A 20,543-nucleotide genomic window follows, 5' to 3' on the forward strand; every position below is an offset into this window, starting at 1 on the left:
TTGCAGTGAAATACCTTCTCGATGTTCATGTTACCCTGATACTTTTTCAAAAATTTCGAATTTTTCAATTTCACTGGATATCTTTTGGATTTTCATGTATTTAGTTTTTAAACAATATTTCGATTGATTAGCCATTTACAAAAGAAAAAATTGGAATTATTTTGAAAAAATGAAATTGAATGATGGCGGGATCGAACCCAAGCTATCCGCGTGATAGTCAAGCACGTTGACAATTAGACAACGTGCTCATTTAAAAAATCTAGTTTCATTAGGAGTATATGTTTTGAAAAAGTATCGTTTTCAAAAATTTCTAATTTTTCAATTTCACTGGATATCTTTTCGATTTTCAAGTATTCAGTTTTTAAACGATATTTTCATTGATTAGTCATTTACAAAAAAAAAAAAAATTGAAATTATTTTGAAAAAAAAGATGAATGATGGTGGGATCGAACCCTAGCCGTCCATGTGCCAGCCAAGCACGTTGCCCATTAGACAACACGCTCATTATAAAGATATAATTTCATTAGTAGTATATCTTCAATATATTGAATAATTTTTTCCATTTGAAATTCCACAAGATGTTCTACAGTCGGTTAAATTTCAGTTAAACAAATAAAAAACAAAAAGCATTCATACCACAGAAAATAAAATTTACCCCGTCGACTTGATGGACACCCCAGCATTGCGTGTGGCGCCCTCCCTCTCTTGGGGTGCAGTACTACGATGCCGCTGGGGTCACTCCAACCCCCAGAACTGAGCCTCTACTTCAGTCAATCCTCTTTGGGTGAGACCGAGAAGAGAAGTGACTTTTTTTAATCAACGACAAACAGTTGATCCTTAATCATCCACTGGTACAAATTCACCTCCAGATTGGATTGCCATCACCTCCGTCTCGACGGGGTGATATTTTCGTGTGATATCAGCGATAAATCGCAGAAATAATGGGCGACTCTTTAGACGGAACGGGCGAGCCCACGCCAGAATCGCAAAACATTGTCATTGTTGATTCTACGTCATTCGCGAATTTTCTCCGGAAAATTGTCTCGATTCTTGCGCCAGAGGAGGATGGGGTGCCATCAGCTTTTCTCGCAGCACTCGATGACAAAAATCATCAGGATTACATCCGTAAATTCATCGGGGATTCGCAAGTGTGGGCGTTGTGTATTCAACGAAGTTCCACGAAAGGTAACTTTTAGCGAGGAATGGCTACTTTGGATTTATCGATGTGTCGTCCTCCATTAGAAAAGTCAACGGTACTTTGTCTCCTCGACACATTCACACGTTAAATCAATGACACTTACGCCCTTCAATCATTCATTTTTCAATGACTCATGCCGGTGAACGTCATGCAATTATTCTGTGCCGGCGTTTGACGTGCATTTTGGATTTTCAACACCTGTCGAAATGCCCAGGGGAAGGGGAATTCACAATATCGCTGTTCACCAGATTAAATATGATACTTAAATTTAAGTCATTAAAATTCATTTAATTCTGTTCTCTTTAATTTATAATCGATGATTTTTTATTAATTTATGATTGAATATTTTCGCTGGAACTCGGGGAATTCTCCGATAGTTTTATTCGAATTTTTTCAATGCAGGAAATATCTGAAGTGAGACTGAAATAATTTTATGGATTAACCTCGAGGTGGAATGACTCAGATATTTGACATTTCTAATTCCTCATGCCATTTGATTTCCAGAGGAAGACAATGGCGAAGGGGACGAGGAGAAAGACGCGACGATGTACCACATCTCAAACGAGATCAATTTCACAAACCCGAAGATGGCTTCACTGGTCCTGACAAAACGAGGAGGAGTCATCGAGGCAGACAAGTCCATCTCCTCTCAAGTGAGAATTGTGAATTTCTCAGACGGTCCACCTTATGAGACACTTCACGCCATCAGCAAGACGATGGCTCCATTCTTCAAGAGTTACGTCAAAGAAACAGGTCGAGCTGATCGTGACGGTGACAAGATGGCCCCCTCAGTGGAGAAAAAAATTGCTGAATTGGAGATGGGCCTTCTGCACCTTCAACAGAATATCGATATCCCTGAGATATCCTTGCCAGTTCATCCACTGGTGATGCAGGTGATAAAACAATGCGCCGAGGAGAATCGAAAACCAAAGGTCGCTGACTTCGGTGACAAAGTCGAGGACTCGACGTTTCTGAATCAATTGCAGAATGGTGTTAACAGGTGGATCAAGGAGATTCAGAAGGTCACGAAGTTAAATCGAGACCCTGAGTCTGGAACTGCCCTACAGGAGATCTCCTTCTGGCTGAATCTGGAGAGAGCTCTCCACCGAATCCAGGAGAAACGTGAGAGCACAGAGGTGACACTCACCCTCGATATCCTGAAACATGGGAAGAGATTCCATGCAACCGTTTCCTTTGACACAGACACAGGCCTCAAGCAAGCCCTTGCAACAGTCAACGATTATAATCCTCTGATGAAGGACTTTCCCATAAATGATCTGCTCTCAGTGACTGAGCTTGAGAGAATTCGAGCTGCTGTCCAGCAGATCTTCATGCACATGAGAAAAATAAGAAGCACAAAGTATCCAATCCAGCGTGTCCTGAGACTGGTGGAGGCCATCTCTCGAGACCTTAGCCAGCAACTGCTGAAGGTCTTGGGTACCAGACGACTCATGCACATTCCTTTTGATGAATTTGAAAAGGTTATGGCTCAGTGTTTCGAGGTGTTCATCACCTGGGACGACGAGTACGACAAGCTCACAGGTTTGCTCAGGGATTTTGTCAAGAAGAAGAGGGACGAGCACATGAAGATGGTGTGGAGGGTCTCCCCAGCCCACAAGAAACTCCAGACGAGAATGGAGCAGATGAGGAGATTCAGAAGACATCACGAGCAGTTGAGAACTGTAATTGTTCGTGTTCTCAGGCCCACGGTTCGTCTGAACAGCAATAATCCAGCAATTGAGAATCCAGACAATGACAATGTCAAGGTGGAATTTGCTCTGGATGCAGCTGATGCCAATGCCATAAGCGAAGTCAATTTAGCTTATGAGAATGTCAAAGAGGTCGACTGTCTCGACATCACGAAGGAGGGACTCGAGTCCTGGGAAGCTGCTGTGCACAGATATGAGGAGAGAATCGAGAGGGTCGAGGCCAGAATCACAGCTCATCTTCGTGATCAATTGGGAACAGCTAAAAATGCTAATGAGATGTTCAGAATATTCTCGAGGTTCAATGCACTTTTTGTGAGGCCTCACATTCGTGGTGCCATCAGGGAGTATCAGACACAATTAATTCAGAGGGTCAAGGATGACATTGAGGCACTGCATGAAAAATTCAAGGTGCAGTATTCGCAGAGTAAGTGCTGCAAGATGAGTATGGTCAGGGATATTCCACCAGTCTCTGGATCTATCATCTGGGTCAAGCAGATTGATTATCAGCTCACGATGTATCTCAGGAGGGTGGAGGATGTCCTGGGAAAGGGATGGGAGAATCACATCGAGGGGCAGAGGCTCAAGGCCGATGGGGACAGCTTCAGGATGAAATTGTCAACTCAGGAAATTTTTGACGACTGGGCTCGAAAGGTTCAGCAGAGGAATATTGGCGTCACTGGGAGGATTTTCACGATTGAGAGTGTCAGGTCTAGATCTGGCAGGGGAAATGTTCTCAAGCTCAAGGTCAACTTTCTCCCTGAGATCATTACGCTGTCCAAGGAGGTCAGGAATCTCAAGAATCTGGGATTCAGGGTGCCTCTGGCTATCGTTAATAAAGCCCATCAGGCCAATCAGCTTTATCCATTTGCTATCAGTCTTATTGAGAGCATCAGGACTTATGAGAGAACTCTGGAAAAGGTAATTTTTTAAATCCCAGGGGCGTGTTGGGGTTGTAGGATTTTAATGGGTGAATGATTTTATTGGAGAATCATACCTGAATTAACTGATTTTCTAGCTTACCAATCGGAGCCCCCACTGTCCCTCGTTGAAGGTAGCTCATCAATAATGATGCTTGAGAAGATTAAGTGCATTTTCATAGATCATGTTCGCAATTTCGTTGTCCTTGCCTGCTTAGCTGTCTATTATAGAGTATGGAATTGTGTAAACTTACCCTTCCTACTCGCAATCCAGTATCTGCGGTTCCATTTTTTGAAAGAAAACGATGATTGAATAATTATGCCCTATTGTACTGTCGCTTCGAGGTATCGATTTTATTTGCCATTTGCTCTTTCCCGTGACATACCTATGAATGACTATTTACTGTTGTGATTTTGTATTCGAGCGGTCGCAGTGCCAAACGATAACTACAAGAGTTTTCTTTTTTTTTTATTCAATCCGAGGTTGTGGTTTCAGATCGAGGACAAGGCGAGTATCATCCCACTGGTTGCTGGGATGAGGAAGGATGTGCTCTCTTTATTCTCTGAGGTATAGGAAATATTTGTAAAGAAATATTAATATTGATAGTTTTGACAATTTTTGAAAAACTTTTACTTGTGATATTTTTTAGGGTATTGCTCTAGTCTGGGAATCCTATAAGCTGGACCCGTACGTGCAACGTCTTTCAGAGATAGTTGTGCAATTCCAGGAGAAGGTGGACGATCTCCTGGTGGTGGAGGAGCAGCTGGATGTGGACGTACGTTCTCTGGAAACATGCCCCTACTCAGCAAACACATTCGCTGACATTCTTTCCAAGATTCAGAAGTCAGTAGATGAATTATCCCTGAAGAATTACTCGAATCTTCACATCTGGGTGGCCAGACTGGATGAGGAAGTGGAGAAGAACTTGGCAGCACGATTGGAGGCAGGTGTGAAGGCTTGGACTGATGCCCTGATGGGTCACAAGAAGGAAGTTGATCTGTCAATGGACACAGACGCACCAGCAAAGCCCACCCACAAGCCAGGGGGTGATCCGAAAATCCAGAATCAAATTCACGAGGTCAGGATCACTAATCAAACGATGTACCTCTATCCCAGCATTGAGGACGCTAGATTCCAGATAATGCAGCAGCTGTTCGCCTGGCAGGCAATAGTCACCTCCCAGGTGAGACTTCAGAGCTCTAGATATCAGGTGGGATTGGATAAACCAGAATCTGGCACCTACAGGAATCTCCTAACTAAATTACCAGGAGGTAAAATTCCCCTAGAGGCTGCCTACGAGGCTGTGGAGTCGAAAATGAAAGACATTGCTGATTACGTAGACCAATGGCTGAGATATCAAGCCCTGTGGGATCTCCAGCCTGACAATCTCTATGGAAAACTCGGTGAAGACATCAATCTTTGGATGAAGTGTCTCAATGACATCAAGAAGACAAGAACTACATTCGACACATCAGACACAAGACGTGAATTTGGTCCAGTTATAATAGATTTTGCCAAAGTTCAGAGTAAAGTATCGTTGAAGTACGATTCGTGGCACAAAGAAACACTTGGAAAATTCGGTGCTCTACTTGGCAACGAGATGGTGGGATTCCATGGACAAGTCTCCAAGTCTCGGAGTGATCTGGAGCAGCAGTCGATCGAGGCTGCAAGCACAACAGATGCTGTTGGATTTATTACGTATGTCCAGTCATTGAAGAGGAAGATGAAGGTGTGGGAGAAGCAAGTAGACGTCTACAGGGAGGGCCAGAGGATTTTGGAGAGGCAGAGATTCCAGTTCCCCACGAGTTGGCTGCACGTTGATAATATCGAGGGCGAATGGGGGGCTTTCAATGAGATCATTAAGAGAAAGGACATGAGTATTCAAACACAAGTTGCTTCACTCCAGATGAAGATTGTTGCTGAGGACAAGGCTGTGGAGATGAGGACAACTGATTTCCTGAATGACTGGGAGCGTGGAAAACCTGTGGAGGGACATCTTCGTCCTGACGATGCCCTCCAGCAGCTCCAGCTGTTTGAGAGTAAATTTGCTAGGCTCAAAGAGGAGAGGGACAATGTGGCTAAAGCCAAGGAAGCCCTCGAGCTTCAGGAGCCTGGAGGTGTGTCAACCAGTGAAGATAGGATGCTCGTGGTCTTTGAGGAGCTGCAGGATCTTCGTGGTGTTTGGTCAGAGCTCTCGAGAATTTGGGCACAGATCGATGAGACTCGAGAGAAACCCTGGCTGTTAGTACAACCAAGAAAACTTCGTCAGCAGCTCGACACCATGATGGCACAGCTCAAGGAATTACCAGCTAGATTACGTCAGTACTCATCCTACGAGTACGTCAAGAAGATGCTTCAGAATTACACCAAAGTCAATATGTTGATTGTGGAGCTGAAGTCAGATGCCCTCAAGGAACGACACTGGAAGCAACTGACGAAGCAATTGAGAGTTAACTGGATCCTCAGTGAGTTGACACTTGGACAAGTCTGGGATGTCAATCTCCAGAAGAACGAGGGAATCGTAAAAGATATAATATTAGTAGCTCAAGGGGAGATGGCACTCGAGGAATTCCTTAAACAAGTGAGGGAATCCTGGCAGACGTATGAATTGGATTTGATAAACTATCAAAGCAAGTGCAGATTGATCAGAGGGTGGGACGATCTATTCAACAAAGTGAAGGAGCACATCAACTCTGTCGCTGCCATGAAGCTTTCACCATACTACAAAGTCTTCGAGGAAGAGGCGCTCACCTGGGAGGAGAAGCTCAACAGAATTAATGCACTATTCGACGTGTGGATTGACGTTCAACGTCGATGGGTTTATCTCGAGGGAATTTTCTCAGGAAGTGCTGACATCAAAACACTTTTACCAGTGGAAACCTCTCGTTTTCAGAGCATCAGCTCTGAATTCCTCGGGCTCATGAAGAAAGTCTCCAAGTCCCCGATGGTGATGGATGTTCTAAATATTCCAGGGGTACAGAGGGCTCTGGAACGACTTGCAGATCTCCTTGGAAAAATTCAAAAAGCCCTCGGTGAATATCTGGAGAGAGAGAGAACATCGTTTCCTCGTTTCTATTTCGTTGGTGATGAGGATCTCCTTGAAATCATTGGTAACAGCAAAAATGTCGCACGACTCCAGAAACACTTCAAGAAAATGTTTGCCGGTGTTGCTGCTATCATTTTAAATGACGAGAACAACGTTATCCTGGGTATTGCCTCGAGGGAGGGTGAGGAGGTTCATTTCCAGAGTCCAGTGTCCACTGTCGATCATCCCAAGATCAACGAGTGGCTGACACTCGTCGAGAAGGAGATGCGAGTGACACTTGCATCGAGTCTGGCAAAAGCCGTTCAGGATATCAAGCAGTTCAAGGATGGCAATATCAATGCCCAGGCATTTATGTCCTGGTGTGACAATTATCAAGCACAAATTATTGTTCTAGCTGCACAAATTCTGTGGTCTGAGGACGTTGAGGCTGCACTGCACGAGGCATCAGCAGATCCCAGTAAAAATCCTTTGGAAAGAGTTCTGCTCCAGGTAGAAGGCACCCTCAATGTCCTCGCTGATTCTGTCCTCCAGGAGCAGCCGGCACTCAGGCGAAAGAAACTGGAGCACCTCATCAACGAATTTGTCCACAAGAGGACAGTAACGAGGCGCTTAATAGCGAATAGAGTCAATAATCCAAAGGCTTTTGAGTGGCTCTGTGAGATGAGATTTTACTTTGATCCAAGACAGACTGAAGTCCTCCAGCAATTGACCATCCACATGGCCAATGCCAAATTCTTCTACGGGTTTGAGTACTTGGGGGTTCAGGACAGGCTGGTACAGACTCCATTGACTGATCGTTGCTATTTAACGATGACACAAGCACTAGAGGCCAGACTGGGCGGATCTCCATTTGGTCCTGCTGGCACTGGAAAGACGGAGTCTGTTAAGGCACTTGGCCATCAGCTGGGGAGATTTGTCCTGGTGTTCAATTGCGATGAGACCTTCGATTTTCAGGCAATGGGGAGGATCTTCGTGGGTCTCTGCCAGGTAGGGGCCTGGGGATGTTTTGACGAGTTCAATCGTCTGGAGGAGAGAATGCTGTCTGCTGTGTCGCAGCAGGTGCAGACTATCCAGGAAGCTCTCAAGAATCAGATGGAGGGCAAGAGGGAAGGAACACTCTGTGTTGAGCTCGTGGGGAAGCAGGTGAAGGTCTCCCCCGATATGGCAATCTTCATTACAATGAATCCAGGGTATGCTGGACGCTCCAATCTTCCTGATAATTTGAAGAAACTCTTCAGGTCGTTGGCTATGACAACTCCTGACAGACAGCTCATTGCTGAAGTGATGTTGTTCAGTCAAGGGTTCAGATCTGCTGAGAAACTCGCCTGCAAGATTGTACCGTTCTTCAAACTCTGTGACGAACAGCTATCAAATCAGTCGCATTATGACTTTGGATTGAGAGCTTTGAAATCTGTTCTCATATCAGCGGGGAATGTTAAGAGGGACAGGATTCAAAGGATCAAAGAGGGCATGCAGGGACGTGGAGAAACTAATATCGACGAAGCCTCCATTGCTGAAAATCTTCCTGAACAGGAGATTCTCATTCAGTCTGTATGCGAGACTATGGTGCCAAAACTCGTCGCTGAGGATATTCCGTTGTTGTTCAGCTTGCTGAATGATGTGTTCCCGAATGTTAATTATACCAGGGCTGAGATGAAGGGTGAGAATTCTGTTTTTTATGAGACAATCGAATTATTCATATTTACATTAATTAACATTTGAATTTTAATTGATTGAGAGAGGGAATTTGATTTATCGATTTTACTTTCTTCAGGACTGAAGGACCAAATCAGAAAAGTCTGTGGTGAGGAATATCTGGTCTGCGGTGAAGGCGATGAGCAGGGAGGGGCCTGGCAAGAGAAGGTGAGTCTCCTATTGCTCAGGATAATTAGAATCAATTGCATAAAATGCTGTAGTCTCCCTCAGATATGCACATGTAGCATGTAAATCGCCATTAATACTCATAGAATTTAAATATAATTAAATATAATTAATATCCACCAAATTAGTACGTATCGATTTTGTGAAATTTCGATACTTTTGATATTCCATCTGTCCCAGATGATAAAACTCAGACCTCCTCACCCCGAGGTTCCCTAAATTAACAGTTAATCCCCAGATCACATATCGTAATTGACCCGTAATCATACTTTCTATTCCGCACGCTTAAAGGAATTGGTCGGTGAGACGTGGGTAGAAAAGGTGAGAACAGTTGGTAATCCAAGAATTCCGCTCAATGTCCACTTAAAATTGTACCTGTTGTCGTTGTTCCCCTGTCTCTCTTATTTCCCCTAATCTCTTATCTCGATTCCCAGGTCCTGCAATTGTACCAAATCTGCAACCTGAATCATGGACTGATGATGGTGGGTCCAAGTGGTTCAGGTAAATCGACAGCCTGGCGAGTGCTCTTGAAGGCACTCGAACGTTTTGAGGGAGTGGAGGGTGTGGCCCACGTGATAGATCCAAAAGCAATCAGCAAGGAGACCCTTTACGGTGTCCTGGATCCCAACACTCGAGAGTGGACAGACGGCCTGTTCACCCACATCCTGAGAAAAATAATCGACAACGTTCGTGGTGAGATAAATAAACGCCAATGGATAATCTTCGACGGTGACGTAGATCCAGAGTGGGTTGAGAACTTAAATTCAGTCCTCGATGACAACAAACTCTTGACACTTCCCAACGGTGAACGCCTGAGTCTTCCTCCAAATGTCCGAGTGATGTTCGAGGTGCAGGACTTGAAGTATGCAACTCTAGCTACAGTATCTCGTTGTGGAATGGTCTGGTTCTCCGAGGACGTTCTCTCCACCGAGATGATCTTCGAGAATTATCTGATGAGATTGAAGAACATTCCCCTGGAGGACGGCGATGACGATAATTTGGGGAAGAAAGCTGATAAGGACGACATGATATCTCCAGCTCTGTCAGTCCAGCGCGAGGTTGCCAGCATCTTCCAGAGTTACTTTGCACCTGATGGTCTCGTCGTCAGGTGCTTGGAGTACGCCATGAAACAAGAACACATAATGGACTTCACAAGACTCCGAGCCCTCAGTTCTCTCTTCTCAATGCTCAATCAGGCTGTTCGCAATGTTCTCCAGTACAATCATACCCACACAGACTTTCCCCTTCCCAGTGAACAGCTGGAGCGTTACATGCCTAAATGCTTGATCTACGCCCTCCTCTGGAGTTTTGCTGGAGATGCCAAATTGAAGGTTCGATCAGACCTGGGGGATTTCGTGAGATCTATAACAACCGTTCCACTTCCAGCTCAATCCAACATCGCAATCATCGACTTCGAGGTGAATATTCACGGAGAATGGTTACCATGGAGCAATAAAGTACCCCAGATCGAGGTAGAGACCCACAAAGTTGCCAGTCCAGATATCGTTGTTCCAACCCTGGACACTGTGAGACACGAGAGTCTCCTGTACACCTGGTTAGCTGAGCACAAACCCCTGGTGCTCTGTGGACCCCCAGGCTCAGGTAAAACCATGACTCTCTTCTCAGCTCTGAGGGCACTACCTGATATGGAAGTCGTTGGGCTCAATTTCTCCTCAGCAACTACCCCAGAGCTTCTCCTCAAGACTTTTGATCATTACTGCGAATACAGAAAAACGCCAAATGGAGTTGTACTGTCACCAGTGCAACTGGGAAAGTGGCTGGTGCTTTTCTGCGATGAGATAAATCTTCCTGATATGGATCACTATGGGACACAAAGGGTGATATCATTCTTGAGGCAGTTGGTGGAGCACAGGGGCTTTTTCAGGACGAGTGATCAGGCCTGGGTGTCACTGGAGAGAATTCAATTCGTTGGAGCTTGTAATCCTCCTACTGATCCAGGGAGAAAACCCCTGAGTCACAGGTTCCTGAGGCACGTGCCTGTTATTTATGTAGATTATCCTGGAGAGACGTCACTCAAGCAAATTTATGGAACGTTCACCAGGGCAATGCTAAGGCTTACACCGTCGTTGAGGGGTTATGCTGAGCCACTCACAAATGCTATGGTGGAGTTTTATTTGGCTTCACAGGAGAGATTCACCCAGGATATGCAGCCACATTACGTTTATTCACCTCGTGAGATGACGAGGTGGGTGAGAGGCATCTGCGAGGCCATCAGACCCCTAGATTCACTGTCTGTCGAGGGTCTTGTTCGTCTCTGGGCTCACGAGGCACTCAGGCTCTTCCAGGATCGTCTCGTCGAGGATTCAGAGCGAGCCTGGACCAATAAAAATATCGATGTCGTGGCCTTGAAGCATTTTATGGGTGTTGATCGTGAAAAGGCCCTTGCCAGGCCTATCCTCTACAGCAACTGGTTGTCCAAGGATTATGTTCCTGTGAATAGGGACGAGTTGAGAGAATATGTGAGGGCTAGGCTCAAGGTATTCTACGAGGAGGAGCTTGATGTGCCTCTAGTGCTGTTCGACGAGGTTCTCGAACACGTGCTGCGTATTGACAGAATATTCAGACAGCCACAGGGACATTTACTCCTCATCGGTGTCTCTGGAGCTGGAAAAACTACTCTCTCGAGATTCGTCGCTTGGATGAATGGATTATCGATTTTCCAGATTAAAGTGCATAATAAATACACTGGGGAAGACTTCGATGAGGATCTTAGACAGGTGCTCAGGAGATCTGGATGTAAAGATGAAAAAATAGCGTTCATTCTGGATGAATCTAATGTATTGGACTCTGGATTCCTGGAGAGAATGAATACTCTGTTGGCTAATGGAGAGGTTCCTGGATTGTTCGAGGGGGATGAGTACACAACTCTGATGACTCAGTGCAAAGAGGGGGCACAGAGGGAGGGGCTCATGCTGGATTCCAATGAGGAATTGTACAAGTGGTTCACTGGACAGGTTATGAAGAATCTTCATGTTGTCTTTACTATGAATCCAAGCACTGATGGCCTCAAGGATCGTGCTGCAACATCACCAGCCCTCTTTAATCGTTGTGTTCTCAATTGGTTTGGAGATTGGTCTGATAATGCTCTGTTCCAAGTGGGTAAGGAATTCACGAGTCGAGTCGATCTCGAGAGGCCCTCGTGGAAGTGTCCAGACTTCTTCCCATCAGTTTGCTCGCTCATTCCTGCACAGGCTGCCCACAGGGATGCTGTTATAAACGCGTGTGTCTATGTCCATCAGACCCTCCACAAGGCCAATGCCAGACTTGCCAAGAGGGGCAGCAGAACGATGGCCATCACACCCAGACATTATCTTGACTTTATCAATCATTTTGTCAAGCTTTATCAGGAGAAGAGGAGTGATCTCGAGGAGCAGCAGCTCCATCTCAATGTCGGACTCAGCAAAATAGCTGAAACTGTTGAGCAGGTTGAAGAGATGCAGAAGAGTTTGGCGGTCAAGTCTCAGGAGCTTCAGGCTAAAAATGAAGCTGCCAATGCCAAACTCAGGCAGATGGTGAAGGATCAGCAGGAAGCGGAGAAGAAGAAGGTGCAGAGTCAGGAGATTCAGCAGCAATTGGCTATACAGACTGTGGCTATCGATCAGAAGAGGGAGTCTGTTATGGCTGATTTGGCGCAGGTAGAACCAGCTGTCATCGATGCTCAGACTGGTAAGATTATATTTCGATCGACTATTCAATTTTTATTTATTATAGCTCATACACACTGTGCACAGCACTTTCTCCATTTATGTTATTATTTATTTTATTGATCATTATTATTATTTATCTACTCATTATCGTGTGTGGAATCTTTCTCCCATCATTATTTCATTGCGAGTCTAGCTGTGAAAGGAATAAAACGTCAGCACTTGGTGGAGATACGGTCAATGGCAAATCCACCTGCATTAGTTAAATTAGCACTCGAGTCAATGTGCTTTTTGCTCGGTGAAAATGCGACTGATTGGAAGCAGATACGAGCTGTATCAATGAAGGACAGCTTCATACCCACTATCGTCAATTTCAACACTGAGGACATGACGTAAGATGATAACTGATGATCATTCGGTCTATATCGAGCTATTGATGAATGTATCGATGCCTCAGCGGGGAATTCTAATCAACGACGTATTAATACGCTTTTGTTTGTTATTCGTTAATTAAATGCACATTTATTATTGTTTCGGGAAGATGTGTGGAAATTGAGAGATAACTGACTCTTTCATTCAGAAGTCATAATTAATTTATAGTTGAAAATGTTATTATTCTTTTGGAGCATCATGAATAGGCAATATAGAGGATTTTTGATAGAAATATAACTGAATGGAATAGTAGCAGTTAATTAATTAAAATTAATTTCTTGGGGAAAGCAGTTGGTTTTTCTTTTCAACTTTTCCACACGGGGCTAGGTGGACCGACCGTTAAAGGTTTCTGTCCATTTTACCCTCATCTTCCCCAGGTCGTTGTCTTTCCAGCACAACAACAAGTATTAACATGACAGCTAAACCGAAAAGAAGATCCAGCTTTGAAATGCAAAAACGAATAACTCTTGTATATTGTTTAATTGTCTCTCTCTGTTATCACACATGAGAAAATTGATAGAAAAACTTTGCACTTTTACGAGAATCTGTTGAATTTTCGAATCTCTTTGAGATATCTTGTCAGTTTTATTAGAATTCTATTAAAAATTCTTGACTCTCTTAATTAAATCTTTAAGAATTCTAATCGAACTGCGATTGAAAAAATGAAGTTTTAAAGTTTTTATTGAAATGTGAATAGAAATACGAGTTTTGTTTAAATGAGTCAAGAGAATTTCTTGTAAAAAGAGTGAGATTTTCTGTGAAATGATTTCATACGTGCACTGTCTCCAGTATTTAATGTGTTACAATTACTCACGAAGACAATCGTTTAATTTTGTCGTATAGCGGTGAAATCAATAAAGAAACAGCACTTGGTTGAAGTACGTTCGATGGCAAATCCACCTGCAATCGTCAAAGTTGCATTGGAATCAATCTGCCTTTTACTTGGTGAAAATGCTAGTGACTGGAAGTCAATTCGCGCTGTCATCATGAGGGACAATTTTATCAATACCATTGTCTCTAATTTCAGTACTGAGGATATAACGTAAGCATGCATTCACAAATAATTTCTTAATGAGAAGTTTGATTGAATCGACATTATTTATTCGGAGATTAAATAACGCCATGCCATGGCGCATTACTACTGCCCGCGATTTTTACAGAATTTCCAAAGCTTACGCCAGTTAATCTCCAATCAGCAACTCGTGACATGTCTATTACGATCATAATTACCTAATTTTTATTATCTGTCTTGGTAAAGTGCATGTTACTCAGAATTAATCATTAATCGGCTTGTGCTAACTCAGTGTTCAAATGATTGTTTATTAAAATTAGGGAGTTGTTGTTTTTGGGGCGAAATTTGTCGAGACTGTGGTGATAATTCGACAATTGCTTGCAATTTCACATTTACCACGGTCCCTGATAATTACTAATTAATCAAATTCTTTCATTTTCTCAAATTCCTGTAGCGATGAAGTTCGTGAGAAAATGAAGAGCCGATACCTCAGCAATCCTGATTACAACTTTGAGAAAGTTAATCGGGCGAGTATGGCTTGTGGACCCATGGTTAAATGGGCAACTGCTCAGGTAAAAAAAGTCCTCTCTTGCATCCATTATCGCTTAATAATAATTACCATTAAGCCCTGGAAATCCTCAGAATGGAAAAATGGGAAATGGGGAAAAAATATTTTCAATAGAGAAGAGCGCTATTTTCTTTTTTCAATTCTCCAGTTCCAATTCTTTCAATTCTTAGTTTTCAATTCTCCAGTCAATGACTTTCATTGATTCTTCTTATTATCATCCCCAGGTGGAGTACGCAGACATGCTGAAGCGAGTGGAGCCCCTGCGAGAGGAGCTGTACTCCCTGGAACGTCAGGCAGAGACGAATAAAGAGAAAGGCGAGGAGGTGAAGCACCTGATAGCGCAATTGGAATTATCAATTGCTTCATACAAAGAGGAGTACGCCCAGCTGATTTCCCAAGCCCAGGCGATAAAGACAGATCTGGAGAATGTCCAGGGTAAAGTGGATCGATCGATAGCCCTGATAAAATCCCTAGTGATTGAACGAGAGAGGTGGGAGGCAACGAGTGAGACTTTCAGGAGCCAGATGTCCACGATAATCGGTGATGTACTGCTTTCCTCAGCATTTCTGGCTTATGCTGGTTATTTCGATCAGCACTACCGCCAGAATCTCTTTACAACCTGGTGCCAGCACCTCCATCATGCAAATCTACAGTTCCGCCCTGACATTGCTAGAACCGAGTACTTGTCAAATCCAGACGAACGTCTTCGCTGGCAGGCAAATGCTCTCCCAACGGACGACCTCTGCACAGAGAACGCCATAATGCTCAAGAGATTCAACAGATATCCCCTGATAATTGATCCTTCAGGACAGGCCACGGAGTTCATAATGAATGAATTCAAAGACAGAAAGATCACTAAGACGAGTTTCTTGGATGACTCATTCAGAAAAAATCTGGAGAGCGCCCTGAGATTCGGTAATCCCCTGCTTGTTCAAGACGTCGAGAACTACGATCCCATCCTCAATCCAGTACTTAACAGAGAATTGAGGAGGACTGGTGGACGAGTATTGATAACTCTGGGTGATCAGGACATCGATCTGTCCCCATCATTCGTTATTTTTCTGTCGACTCGAGATCCCACTGTGGAGTTCCCACCAGATATCTGCTCTCGTGTGACTTTTGTCAACTTCACGGTCACCAGGAGTTCCCTCCAGAGTCAGTGCCTCAATCAAGTGCTGAAGGCTGAGCGTCCAGATATCGATGAGAAACGCTCAGATCTTTTGAAACTCCAGGGTGAATTCCATCTTCGTCTTAGGCAGCTGGAGAAGTCCCTTCTGCAGGCACTGAATGACGCTAAAGGAAAGATCCTGGATGATGACTCAGTGATAACAACACTGGAGACACTTAAACAAGAGGCTGCTGATATCAGTAAAAAGGTGGAGGAGACTGACAAGGTCATTGCTGAGATCGAGACTGTCTCTCAGCAGTACATGCCACTGTCCCAGGCCTGTTCCAACATGTATTTCACCATGGATTCTCTCAACCAGATTCACTTCCTCTACCAGTACTCTCTGAAGATGTTCCTAGACATCTTTACATCAGTTCTCTCGCAGAATCCAAAACTCTCCGGTATATCTGATTACACCCAGAGGCTATCCTTGATCACGAGTGATTTGTTTTCAGTGTGCTACGAGAGAGTGGCACGAGGAATGCTCCACGCGGACAGATTGACATTCGCCCTTCTCCTCTGCAGGATCCACCTCAAGGGAATCTCCACAGAGTCCTCTTACGACCAGGAGTTTACGTTCTTCCTGCGAGGAAAAGAGGGAGTTTTGAATGTTCGAGGTCCAATGATTCAGTGTCTGAGCTCTGAACAGCAGGAGGCAATGCTCAGGCTGAGTCTGCGACTACCAGCCTTTAAGAAACTGGCACAAAATATCCAGGAGGATCAGGACTTCCCCACGTGGTTGCAGTCATCGAATCCTGAGACCCAAGTCCCCAAATTGTGGGAGGAGGAGAAATCCCTGACACCGATTGGCACAGCTGTTCACCAGCTGCTGATTATTCAGGCATTCAGACCAGACAGAGTGATAGCAGCAGCAGCACTCTTTATCTCAGCGGCTCTTGGCGAAAAGTTCATGGCAGCTGCTGAAGTGGAGCTGGACTTTGCTTCAGTTGTGGAGAATCAGTTGAAGGCAGCTGTTCCAGCTTTGCTGTGCTCAGTGCCAGGATTCGATGCTTCTGGAAGAGTTGACGATTTGGCAGCTGAATCAGGAAAGCAGATAGTGAGCATTGCCATTGGTTCTGCTGAGGGATTCAATCAGGCAGATCGAGCAATCAATATGGCTGTTAAAGCGGGCAGATGGGTGATGCTGAAGAATGTTCATCTGGCACCTCAGTGGCTGGTGCAGCTTGAGAAGAAGCTCCACAGCCTTCAGCCACATGCTGGCTTCAGGCTCTTCCTGACGATGGAGATCAATCCAAAAGTGCCCGTTAATCTCCTGAGAGCTGGCAGGATATTCGTGTTCGAGCCACCTCCAGGCATCAGAGCTAATCTTCTGAGGACATTCAGCACTGTACCAGCCTCGAGGATGATGAAACCACCTAATGAACGAGCTAGATTGTACTTCCTGCTCGCCTGGTTCCATGCAATTGTCCAGGAACGTCTCAGGTACTCACCCCTGGGTTGGGCAAAGTACTATGAATTCAATGAAAGTGATCTTCGAGTGGCATGTGACACCCTGGACACCTGGATCGAGGCCACCGCGATGGGCCGAACCAATTTGCCCCCTGAGAAAGTACCCTGGGACGCCCTCGTCACTCTCCTCTCTCAGTGCATCTATGGAGGAAAAATTGACAATGATTTCGATCAACGACTGCTCGCCTCCTTCCTGAGGAAACTCTTCACACCTAGATCCTTCGAGTCTGACTTTGCCCTCGTGGCAAACGTCGATGGAGGCTCTCAGGGCAATCAAAGACACATAACAATGCCAGATGGCACCAGGAGAGATCACTTCCTCAAATGGATCGAGTCTCTCTCAGACAGGCAAACCCCATCTTGGCTGGGACTTCCTAACAACGCTGAGAAGGTCCTTCTCACAACTCGTGGAACTGATCTCGTCTCAAAATTACTGAAAATGCAACAGCTGGAGGATGAGGACGAACTCGCCTACTCCCACGACGAGTCCCTGGACGCACCTAGAGAGGCTGAGGGCGATGGAAGGCCATCCTGGATGAGAGTCCTTCACAACTCTGCCTCCACGTGGCTTCAGCTTCTTCCCAAGAACCTGCAGACCCTGAAGAGAACTGTCGAGAACATAAAAGACCCTCTGTACAGGTACTTTGAGCGTGAGGTCAACAGTGGAGCTAAACTTCTGCAGGATGTCATCCACGACCTGGAGGATGTGGTGCTGATCTGCCAGGGTGAGAAGAAACAAACGAATTACCACAGGACGATGCTCTCTGAGCTTGTCAAAGGGATATTACCAGCTGGATGGAGGAGATATACAGTACCCAGGGGTTGCACTGTCATTCAATGGATCACCGATTTCAGTCACAGGGTGTCACAGCTCCAGGAAGTATCGAGACTCGTGTCTCAGGGTGGAGCAAAGGAGATTAAGAGCTTTCCAGTTTGGCTCGGAGGACTTTTGAATCCTGAGGCTTACATCACCGCCACTAGACAGTGCATTGCACAGGCCAACAGCTGGTCCCTTGAGGAATTACAGCTGGTGGTGACAATTGGTGATGGAGATAATATCGCAACGGATGACTGCTCGTTTGCTGTCACTGGATTGAAACTCCAGGGAGCTCTCTGCAAGGATAATCAGCTGTATCTGACGTCTACCATCATGACTGATTTACCTGTGACAATGCTCAGGTGGGTCAGGTCCTCTGGGGATGAGGTCAGGCGGGGAAAACTCTCTCTTCCTGTTTATCTTAACAGCACGAGGACGGAATTACTATTTACTGTCGACCTCAATACAGCGACCAATCAGGAACCCCATAGCTTCTATGAGAGGGGAGTTGCTGTCCTCACGTCAACTGCTCTCAATTAATTGACTCATTAATTAATGATTAATTCATTTATCAATTAATTATTGATCAATTAATTGGTAAATTATGTATTGATCAATTAATTGATATTTGTTTATTGTAGTTCTGCAGTATTTAGTGTGTTAGAATGCCTACACTTTATATTCTGTCAGTTTATTTCGATGAAGAATTTCATAATCAATCACTCAGTCGATGTATTTTGCGAGTTTTTCTTTTAATAACTTTAGTCACGTATTTTTCTAAACTGCTATGAATTATCAAGGTGGAGTACGATTATATATTTATTGAAGGGGATTTTCAAGTATGCAATATTATTCAAATATGGAGAGTGTAATTTATTTGCCTTGAATAAACGTGGCTTGTGCCTGGAATAATCTCATCAATTTAGTCTTTTCTTTCTGGAGAGCAATTACTCACGAAAAAATTATTGAATTGTTAATTGCAGGAAATAAATCGACGAATAATTGATTGCATGGACAAGTGGATAGTCCAGGGAATGGGAAAATGAAGAATAAAAAAAATGGATTTCCATATATCTCTTTTTATTATTCCATTACAGAAACGTGTCTTCTAACTTATAAAAATCCTACAATTATTTACAAAAAAAGAAGAAACAAAGTCTTTCATTGACAAGTCGGTTTTGTTACACATCTTCACTATGAATTATGTTACAAGAGAAATTGTGTATTCCCCAGTCGAGGACTTGCAAAATGCCTTTGAACACATGTACAATTGCGATAAATACAGTAAGCTCGAACATCAGGTAGACCCTAAAAGTTCTATTTGTGCCTCCAAGGAATCCAATGATTCACAAGACATCCTTGAAACTCCCTGACTAAATCTCTGACGATCAGAATTGTCCACCACATGTCCCAACTAGAAATTTCGATCAGTAATTCGTCCCACGCATGAAGTAATTAATAGAAAAATCAAATGAATTCGTTACAAAATCATTGAATTACTGATTAATTCTCTTTAAAGGTTCAGAAAGTATGGAATAAAAAATAGAATTCGTTTTTTCTACACAACTTATTCAAATACTTTCCATCCAATTTTCGTGGCTGAAATTTTGCAAGTATTTCCTTATATTCGTTTTCCTCTTATCACCAAAATTATAACGAAATAAATCAGATAATTCGAGATTAAAAAATTTCTAATTACCAGAAAATTCAATAAAAGTCCCAATTTTCTCCAAATTGGTAATATTTTCCTATTAAATTCTCCGAGTGACGCGAAAGTCCCAAAGTCTGTCAAATGATGCAGAAAAAAAATCACACAAACAATGAATAAACCATAAAATGTCTCGAGTCTTATATCACAGAAACGGATGATTCCGTTCCACCAGTCTTCTCATCATCGCCATCCTGATTCCTCGTATCCTGGACTAGTGGTGTCCCTTTATCAAAGACCATGGAGTCCTGTCCAATGGGTGCAGCAGCACTGACAAGATTTTCAACCGATGCAGCAACCATTGGTGGATTATGAACAGAACTCCTTCGTAATCCCTGATTTGGTCTATTATTACGTCTGATGCTGCTCCTGAGGAGATTAGCAACATCAGCAGCAGTTAAATGAGAGGATCCACTCTGGAGTCTCCTACTTCGTTCAATTGTCGAGTGAGTTCTCTCAACAGGGCATCGCTCCAAGGAGCTGATCCTCGTCATTCTGTCGATAGTATTTGGTCTGTTCCTGATGTGATTGACTGTTGTCCCAGTGTCAGTGACATCTGGGGGATCACTAGCGTGGACTGTGATGTCCCTGGGTAGAATAGTTTGGTTCATTTCCACGAGAACAGTTGCATAATCAGGAGGTGGTGGTTGTAAAGCAGCTCTTGCTCGGGGCCCACTGCTTTCCCCCAGGACATTGGCAATCCTTCGAACACTCCGCCTGAAGCTTTGTCTCAGCATTTTCGCTATTCGGGCACCTGTGGCGGTTGTGTAGCTCGGGGGTGGTGTATACTTGGGTGGTGGATCCTCGAAGGGAACGTCTGGGGGTGTTGGTAGAACACCATTTCCATGGATGCTACCTCCTCCGGCACTGGGATACGACGTCTGAGGGCGGCGGGGGTCCTGGGGCTCCAAGGACGGACGGTACAGCAGTTGGATCCTCTGCAATTGAAAA

At 44.2% G+C, this 20,543-nt stretch overlaps 2 protein-coding genes across 6 annotated transcripts in view; one reads left to right on the plus strand and one right to left on the minus strand.

Annotated features, from left to right (window-relative positions):
- The first annotated feature begins 796 nt into the window (after window positions 1–796).
- Window positions 797–18,805, plus strand: Dhc64C (dynein heavy chain, cytoplasmic). 4 transcript variants are annotated; one of them, XM_011316270.1, is made up of 10 exons: window positions 797–1,185; window positions 1,703–3,825; window positions 4,321–4,392; window positions 4,475–8,531; window positions 8,646–8,734; window positions 9,044–9,073; window positions 9,187–12,439; window positions 12,614–12,809; window positions 14,316–14,433; window positions 14,654–18,805. In XM_011316270.1, the coding sequence occupies exons 1-10, from the start codon at window positions 942–944 to the stop codon at window positions 18,422–18,424; spliced, it is 13,953 nt and encodes a 4,650-aa protein (XP_011314572.1). In that variant the 5' UTR covers window positions 797–941; the 3' UTR covers window positions 18,425–18,805. The 4 variants fall into 4 exon arrangements, with proteins under 4 accessions (XP_011314572.1, XP_011314571.1, XP_011314574.1 ...); XM_011316269.1 differs by lacking the exon at window positions 12,614–12,809 and adding an exon at window positions 13,693–13,891; XM_011316272.1 differs by lacking the exon at window positions 9,044–9,073.
- Window positions 18,806–18,943: 138 nt separating this feature from the next.
- The window catches only part of bdg (bedraggled), a 28,931-nt gene continuing 27,331 nt past the window's right edge, over window positions 18,944–20,543 (minus strand). For both annotated transcript variants that reach the window (XM_011316268.1, XM_011316267.1), the window contains one exon: window positions 18,944–20,530. In XM_011316268.1, the coding sequence (XP_011314570.1) occupies window positions 19,733–20,530 (798 nt within the window). In that variant the 3' untranslated portion in view covers window positions 18,944–19,732. The remainder of the gene's footprint in view (window positions 20,531–20,543) is intronic.

This window comes from Fopius arisanus, unplaced genomic scaffold (assembly GCF_000806365.1).
Source record: "Fopius arisanus strain USDA-PBARC FA_bdor unplaced genomic scaffold, ASM80636v1 scaffold00006, whole genome shotgun sequence".
Taxonomy (NCBI): domain Eukaryota; kingdom Metazoa; phylum Arthropoda; class Insecta; order Hymenoptera; family Braconidae; genus Fopius; species Fopius arisanus.

Excerpts from the sequence above, each read along its gene's own strand:
- Dhc64C (XM_011316269.1), top strand. The coding sequence starts at position 942 with ATGGGCGACTCTTTAGACGGAACGGGCGAGCCCACGCCAGAATCGCAA. Across the intron at positions 8,735-9,043 it reads GAGGGGCCTGGCAAGAGAAG|GAATTGGTCGGTGAGACGTG; the intron begins GTGAGTCTCCTA and ends GCACGCTTAAAG. Across the intron at positions 13,892-14,315 it reads TTCAGTACTGAGGATATAAC|CGATGAAGTTCGTGAGAAAA; the intron begins GTAAGCATGCAT and ends AAATTCCTGTAG.